This window comes from Giraffa tippelskirchi, chromosome 13 (genome assembly GCF_054371585.1).
Source record: "Giraffa tippelskirchi isolate mGirTip1 chromosome 13, T2T-mGirTip1v1.2.pri, whole genome shotgun sequence".
Taxonomy (NCBI): Eukaryota; Metazoa; Chordata; class Mammalia; order Artiodactyla; family Giraffidae; genus Giraffa; species Giraffa tippelskirchi.
Window position 1 is genome coordinate 20658780 of NC_137287.1, and position 8759 is coordinate 20667538.

At 38.9% G+C, this 8759-nt stretch overlaps 1 protein-coding gene across 3 annotated transcripts in view; it reads right to left on the bottom strand.

Annotated features, from left to right (window-relative positions):
- Positions 1 to 8638, bottom strand: part of DCTN5 (dynactin subunit 5) — a 29152-nt gene extending 20514 nt beyond the window's left edge. For 2 of the 3 annotated variants that reach the window (XM_081554516.1, XM_081554517.1), the window contains exons 1-2: positions 8517 to 8638; positions 7695 to 7763 (exon numbers count right to left, since the gene is read on the bottom strand). In XM_081554516.1, coding sequence (XP_081410642.1) covers positions 7695 to 7763; positions 8517 to 8564 — 117 coding nt within the window. In that variant the 5' untranslated portion in view covers positions 8565 to 8638. The remainder of the gene's footprint in view (positions 1 to 7694; positions 7764 to 8516) is intronic. The other variant, XM_081554518.1, reaches the window with a different exon arrangement.
- Positions 8639 to 8759: the final 121 nt, after the last annotated feature.

Sequence of the window (8759 nt, forward strand, 5' to 3'; positions counted from 1 at the left end):
GTCAGGCAGGAGATGATATGAATAAACATCAACATCTTAGGAATCAGTGAACTAAAATTAACCGGAAAGGACAAAGTTAATTCAGATGATCATTATTTCTACTACTGTGGACAAGAATCCCTTAGGAAAAATGGAGTAGCCTTCATAATCAACAAGAGAGTCCAAAATGCAGTACTTGGATGCAACCTCAAAAATGACAGAATGATCTCAGTTCATTTCCAAGGCAAGTCATTCTACATCACAGTAATTCAAGTCTATGCCCCTACCACCAATGTTGAAGAACCTTAAGTTATTCAGTTCTATGAAGACCTCCTAGAACTAACATCAAAAAAAAGATGTTCTATTCATCACTGGGGATTGGGATGCAAAAGTAGGAAGTCAAGAGATACCTGGAGTAACAGGCAAGTTTGGCCTTGGAATACAGAATGAAGCAGGGCAAAGGCTAACTGAATTCTGCTAAGAGAATGCATGGTTATAGGAAGCACCCTTATCCAACAATACAAGAGATGACTTTACACATGGATATCACCAAATAATAAATGCCGAAATCAAACTGATTACGTTTTTTGTAGCCAAAGATGGAGAAGCTATACACAGTCAGCAAAAACAAGACCTAGAGCTGACTGTGGCTCAGATCATCAGCTTCTCACAGCAAAATTCAGGCTTAAACTAAAGAGAGCGGGGAAAACCACTAGGCAAGCCAGGTATGACTTAAATCAAATCCCCTATGAATATGCTGCTGCTGCTGCTAAGTCACTTCAGTCGTGTCTGACTCTGTGCGACCCCATAGACGGCAGCCCATCAGGCTCCGCCATCCCTGGGATTCTCCAGGCAAGAACACTGGAGTGGGTTGCCATTTCTTTCTCCAGTGCATGAAAGGGAAAAGTGAAAGTGAAGTCACTCAGTCGTGTCCGACTCTTCGCGACCCCATGGACTACAGCCTACCAGGCTCCTCTGTCGATGGGATTTTCCAGGCAAGAGTACTGGAGTGGGGTGCCATTGCCTTCTCCGTATGAATATGCAGTGGAGGTGACAAACAGATTCAAGGGATTAGATCTAGGAAACAGTGTGCCTGAAGGACTAAGGACAGAGGTCTGTAATATTGCACAGGAGGCAGCTAACAAAACTATCCCAAAGGAAAAAAAAAGCAAGAAGGCAAAGAGGTTATCTGAGGAGGCTTTACAAATAGCTGAGGAAAGAAGAGAAGTGAAAAGGAAGGGAGAAAGGGAAAGGTACATCCAGTTAAACACCAAGTTCCAAAGAATAACAAGGAGAGACAAGAAGGCCTTCTTCAATGAACAGTGCATCAAAATAAGAGGAAAACAACCGAAGGGGAAAGACTAGCGATCTCCTCAGGAAAATCAGAAATATCAAGGGAACATTTTGCCCAACGACAGGCACAATAAAGGACAGAAATGGTAGAGACCTAGTAGACACTGAAGAGGTCAAAAACAGATGGAAAGAATACACGGAAGAACTGTACAAAAAAGATCTTAATGAACCCGATAACTACAATGGTGTGCTCAGTCACCCAGAGCCAGACATTCTAGAGTGTGAAGTCAAGTGGGCCTTAGGAAGCACTGCTGTTAATAAAGCTGTGGATGCGATGGAATTCCAGTAGAGCTATTCAAAACCCTAAAGGATGATGATAGCAAATTGTTGCACTCAATATGTCAGCAAATCCGGAAGACCCAGCAATGGCCACAGGACTGGAAAAGATCAATCCTCATCCCAATTTCCAAGAAGGGTAGTACTAAAGAATGTTCTAACTTTTGGACAATTGCACTCATCTCCCAGGATAGTAAGGTCATACTTAAAACCATGCCTGCTAGGCTTCAGCATCATGTGAACCAAGAACTTCCAGATGTTCAAACTGGGTTTAGAAAAGGCAGAGGAACCAGAGATCAAATTGCCAACATTCACTGGATCATTGAGAAAGCAAGGGAATTCCAGAAAAACATCTACCTCTGTTTCATCAACTACACTAAAGCCTTTAACTGTGCGGATCATAACAAACTGTGGAACGCATGTGAATACCAGACATCTTATCAGTCTCATGAAAAACCTGTATGCAGGTCAAAAAGCAACAGTTAGGACCCAATAAGGAACAAGTGATTGGTTCAGGATTGAGAAACAAGTACGACAGGGCTGTCTGCTGTCATCCAGTTTCTTTAACCTACACGCTGAACATATCATGAGAAATGCTGGGTTAGATGAGTAACAAGCTAGAAATAAGGTTGCTGAGAGAAATATCAATAACCTCAGACATGTGGATGATACCACTCTAATGGCAGAAAGTGAAGAGGAACTAAAGACCCTCTTGATGAGGGTGAAGGAGGAAAGCGAAAGAGCTGGCTTAAAGCTAAATATTAAAAAAACTAAGATCATGACATCCGGCCCCATTACTGCCTGACAAATAGAAGGTAAAAGGTGGAAGCAGTGACAGATTTCCTCTTCTTGGGCTCCAAAATCACTGAGGATGGTGACTGAAATCAGAAGACAATTGCTTCTCAGCAGGAAAGCTATGACAAACCTAGACAATGTGTGAAAAGCAGAGACATTACTCTGCTGACACAGGTCCGTACAGTCAAGGCTATGGTCTTTGCAGTGGTCACGTATGGATGTGAGAGCTGGACCGTAAAGAAGGCAGAGCACCAAAGAATTGATGCCTTTGAACTGTGGTGCTGGAGAAGACTCCTGAGAGTCCCTTGGATAGCAAGGAGATCAAACCAGTCAATCTTAAGGGAAATCAACCCTAAATATTCATTGGAAGGACTGAGGCCAAAGCTAAAGCTCCAGTATTTTGGCCATCTGATGCGAACAGCTGACTCACTGGAAAAGTCCCTGATGATGGGAAAGATTGAGGGCAGGAGAAGAGGGTGTCAGAGGATGAGATGGCTGGATGGCATAACCGATGCAATGGTCATGAACTTGGGCAAACTTCAGGAGATGGTGAGGGACAGGGGGACCTGCCGTGCTGCAGTCCATGGGGTCGGGTCACAAAGAGTCAGACACGACTGGGTGACTGAACAACAATCACCACCACCACTGGTCTGCCAGGGAATTTCTCTCGGTTTTAAAAGCTATCTTCTTAGAAGAAAAAAGCTATCTTCTTCAACCTTAGAGAGATGTCTATTTCTAGTACATAATTCTTTCATCGAAGATTTTTAATTTACTTCAATCATTGTTTTCTGCTTGTGTTTCCATCTACAATCAGAGAAAATGACTTCTTTTTCTTTTAGAAGAAAACAGAATATCAAGAGTTCTGAGTATCTGGTAATGGCTGTTATTGTTTTATTGTATTTTAAATAAAGACAACAATCTTAATTTGGAAATAAAGAAAATCCATATTAGTTCCTCAGTCAGCCTAAATTACATTCACACTGAAGAAGCAAACACAAAAAAACATAAGGAAATGATATCACAGATGGTCAAAGAGATTTAGCAAGAGGAATTCAAATTCTGGTTCCTATCTCAGAAGAATGGAGCTAAAGAGAAGTCAGATGAAAAATAGGGGCAACAGGGTGTTAAAATGAAAGGAAGTGCCTCAAAAGACCTTAGAGGGAGGAAAACAGTGCTAAAGCAGAGTTCACTGAACTCAACAAGGACAAGGCAGAGGTGGGAAGTTGGAGATCTAAGGGTTGCATCTAGAAACCATTTTGTTTAGCCCTTCAGTCATTTTTATCATTTAAGTTAGAGGCTATTTAAATAGTAGGGTATTTTGATTTTTTAAAAAATCCCAACTTCCAGTTTGGGACAGTTAGAAGCTCTGGAAGTATATGTCTGCATTCCCATGGGGCAACAACAATCCGCTTGAGCTTAGCTAGGTCCTGTATTCTCCAATTCACCAGGCCCCACCACTCTCTCTGGTTTATACCAGTCCTCTTTACTCACATAAACCCTGTTTCTCCCTGCAGGCACTGTGACACCTGATATAAGGGCTCAGGAAAACAGAAATGTCAAAGTTCTGAAAGGGACAGGGGCTGGGGGAAAACAAAACAAAACAAAACAGATTGTTCATAATAACAAAAAGCTGGAAACAAAATAACTATCCACGCATAGAAGAGGGGATAAATGGAATTGTACACAATAGTGAAAATGCATAAATCACAATGAATCTTAGAAACAGGAGTTGAGAACAATGTTACTTAGTAAGTGTAATATATGTCTCCTATTGTCATCATTACAATAAGTGAGTGTAATAATAGTAAGTCACAGAAAATCAAGTAAAGCAGAACAAAATATATTATTTAGAAATACATATGTATATGGTGGGGCTTCCCAGGTGGTGCTAGTGGTACAGAACCCAGCTGCCAATGCAGGAGACATAAGAGATGCAGGTTTGATCCCTGGGTCAGGAAGATCCTGTGGAGGGATCATTCCAGTATTCTTGCTTGGAGAATCCCATGGACAGAGGAGCCAGGTGTGCTACAGTCCATAATGTCACAAAGAGTTGGACACGACTAAAACAGTCCATAGTGTCACAAAGAGTTGGTCATGACTAAAGTGACTTAGCACGCATGCATGCATGTATATGATAAAAAAAAAAAGTTTTTGAAAAATAAAGAATTTATAAGACAAAAAATTCAGAATAGCGCTATCCTTTTGGAAGGAGGAAAGAAATAAGAGAGAAACTTCAGGTTGTACTGTATTATTATGCATTGATTATGTTCCAGTTATTCAGCTGGGTGGTGGGTTCATGGTGTTGATGCAATTTTTATGCTTCATAACATATATATTGCACATCAGTCTCCTGTGTGCACCAAATATTGCCAAATAAAACACCTTTCAAAAAAGAAATAGAAGATCCCAGATAACCAAAACAATCTTGAAAGGAAGACTCATCTTTTCTGATTATAAAATTTTCTACAAGGCTACAGTAATGATTAAGTATAGATAATTTCCTATAAGGATGACTAACCATTCAATGGGGAAAGAACAATCTCTTCAACAAATGGTGCTGGGACAAGTAAATTTCCACACACTAAGAATTAATTAAATAGGATCCTAACTTCACATTATATGCAAAAATTAACTTAATTAAGTTCAATTCAAACAAAAAATTAGCTTAAAATGATCAATGACCATTTCAATAAAAGTGTTAAAATCACAAACTCGTAGAAGAAACCACAGGAGTAAATCTTCATGATCTTGGGTTTGGTAAGGATTTTTAGATATATGACATCAAAAACTTAAGCAACAAAAGAAAAAATAGATAAGCTGGACTGCATAAATATTAAAAACTCTTGTACATCAAAGAACATTATCAAGAAAGTAAAGACAATCTACAGAACGGTAGAAAATATTTGCAATCATAAATCTGACAAAGATTTAATATGGAGAACATATAAAGAAATACAACTCAACAACAAAAAGGCAACATGGTTTTAAAATGGTCAAAGGAGTGAATAGATTTTTGCCCTCAGATGTGCAAATGGCCAATCAGATGAAAGATGCACATCATCATCAGACATTAGGGAAATGCAAATCACACAAATGTATACAAAAGATAACTAATAAGAACCTACTGTATAGCACAAGGAATTCTATTCAGTGCTCTGTAATGGCCTATACAGGAATGGAGTCTAGAAGAGAATGGATATATGTATATGTATGGCTGATTCACTTTGATGTACAACATAAATTAATACAACATTGTATATCAACGATACTCCAATAAAAAATGAATTTTAAAAAAACACAATGAAATACCTTTCATACTCACATCCAAGAAAAAGAGCAAATAACATGTTTGTGAGGATATGGAGAAATTGGTACTCTCTTGCATTGCCATGGGACTGTAAAATGGTGCAACTTGACAGTTCTTCAGAAAGCTAAAAATGGAACTACCATGTGACCCAGCCACCTCACCTCTAGGTATACACAAAAATAATTGAAAACAGCAACTCAAATAGATCTTTGCATGCCAATGTTCATGGCAGCATTACTCACAAAAGCAGAATGGTAGAAACAATCCAAACGTTCATCAACAGATGAATACATAAAATGTACATAGACACAATGGAATATTATTCAGTCATCAAAAGAATAAAATTCTTATACATGCTAAAACATGGATGCATCTTTAAAATATAGTACTACATGCAATAAGCCAGCCCAAAGAATGACAAGTATTATATAATTCCACTTAAATGACATATCTAGAATAGGCACATTCATAGAGACAGAAAGTGGATTGAGGTTACCAGGGCCTGGAAGAAGGGAATAGGAGCTGTTCCTTACAGAGTTTTTGTTTGGGTGATGAACAAAATTCTAGAAATAGATATAGTGGTGATGACTGCACAACACTGTGACTGTAATTAATGTCAATGAACTGTATACTTAAAACTCCACATACTTGCTAATGACTCAGATGGAGTTAATTCAATTTTCTACGTGGTGCAGAAACAGTGTATCTATAATTATTAATTATAATTAACTACCAAACTATATTTCCATTAAATCTCATGGTATGACGGGGTAATAGAGACAGTAATTGTGTCTCTACTGAAAATATCTGTGATCTTTTGACTACAGTGAAATTATTTTACCTCTAGAAGTTAGATATTTAATATTTCAAGGAAAATTGAGTGTTCCTAACGGCAAGAAGAAACTATGGACTTCAGTTTACGTAAAGCTCAAATATACCTTGATATTTTCTCTGGTTCTTAAGTGTTCTAAGCCTTTCACATTCCATTTTTTCAAAAGGATTTCATATTTCAGTTATCTTTCCTAATTCTCACATTAATTTTAAGAGTTTTAGTTAATAATGAACCATTAATTGGTAAATGGATAATTACATCAGTATCACTTTAGTTTTTACACTAAAATACCATGTTGCCTATTTATGTTTTGTGTCCTGTAATGTAGAACACACTACAATACTATATAATAATTTCAGTTCTGGGTGCCATTGTATTTTGTTCCTGGAAGAACAGGAAAAAGGCTTTCTGCTGCCTCCCTTTACTGAATCTTTTTTTTGTATCCAATAAATCCAATTTGGAGAATTCTTTTTAAAACAGAATTTTAAATTTAAAACAGAATTTAAAACAGAATTTTACTCAGCCATTAAAAAAAATACATTTGAATCGGTTCTACTGAGATGGATGAAACTGGAGCCCATTATACAGAGTGAAGTAAGCCAGAAAGAAAAACAACAATACAGTATACTAATGCATATATATGGAATTTGAAAGATGGTAACGATAACCCTATATGCGAGACAGAATAAGAGACACAGATACATAGAACACTTTTATGGACTCTGAGGGAGAAGGTGAGGGTGGGACGTTCTGGGAGAATAGCATTGAAACATGTATATTATCATATGTGAAACAGAACACCATTCCATGTTCGATGCATGAGACAAGGGCTCAGGGCCGGGGCAATGGGATGACCCAGAGGGATGGGATGGGGAGGGAGGTGGGTGGGGGGTCCAGGAAGGGGAACACATGTAAACCCATGGCTGATTCATGTCAATGTATGGCAAAAACTATTACAATATTGTAAAGTAATTAGCCCCCAACTAAAATAAATAAATTTATTAAAAAAAATAAAATAAAATAAATAAAACAGAATTTTAGAATGTACATCAATAAATAGGAGACATGGCAACATTTCATTTGCCTTGCTGATTTGATAACAAGTGGAAAGAAAGCAGAAATATGCATCTTGGAGCTGACTCTGTCCCTTACCTTGCCATTAAGAACAATGTTCTGACTTCCACACAATACAGACTGGCGACTAACTTTGTTCCCAGATGCCTGAAAGAAACGAGAGGTGAGCAAAATGAGTGGATTCTGGGCTACAAATTTCCACCAAGAAAGCTCATATTGCAGAGAACAGGACTTGAGATGGGTGAGGTCTGCAATGGAATGAGTCCAGAATATCGAAAAAAGCAAGGATGAATCAGGAAACTAGGGATTCAAGGAACAGATCCAGCAGTTGTATGTGGTACATACATAGGCTAGCAGCAGCAGACATGAATTGAGTCTCATTTCCATACTTCAGTTTTACAGACCTAAAACCAGGATAATGACTTTACCAATATCACAGAGTTGTGAGAATTCAATGAAAAAAATAAGAAGAATGCTGATTGAGCACTAAACCCGTTTCGAGCAATTTACATACATCATGTATTGACTATAAAAAAAAAACTAATAACAGTCTTCAGCACATAGTAATAAATTACCACACATTAGTTTAACAAAAAAAAAAAAATTTTTTTTTTCTTCACAAGGCCTTCAGGCCCAGAGCTGTAATCAATATCAGAATGAATGAGACTTGTCCTGCTTTCTGGAAGGCATTTTATCTCTACGAGGAAATCAGGACAAAATAAAAAAGCCTAAACTGGCCATGCAAGGAATAAATAACAAAACCAGACTATACATGAACTCTCTTTAGGTAATCTCGGACTAAATGCCGAAAGGACCAGGGGTGGGGCAGACAGGATGGAGACCGAGGCCTCAGAGAACGCAGGCTTGGAGAGGGGAGGGCAGATGTCTGGACACGCGCACCGTTTCGATGTACTCGGACTTGTTGTAGAGCAGCTCGCCCAACTCCATGGCCACCAATTTCTAAGCGCGGCTCTGGCTCCTGTCAAAATCCGTCCGCCGGTCTTTCTGACTGGAACTCAGGCAACTTCCGGCGGCTCCACCGCTTCCGCTCTGGGCGGCCGGGGCTATCATCCATAGCTCGGTTCTCCGCTAGGCGGCCTCACGCCGTTGCTCTGCCGTCTCCGGCTGCGCGTGCGCAGGCCG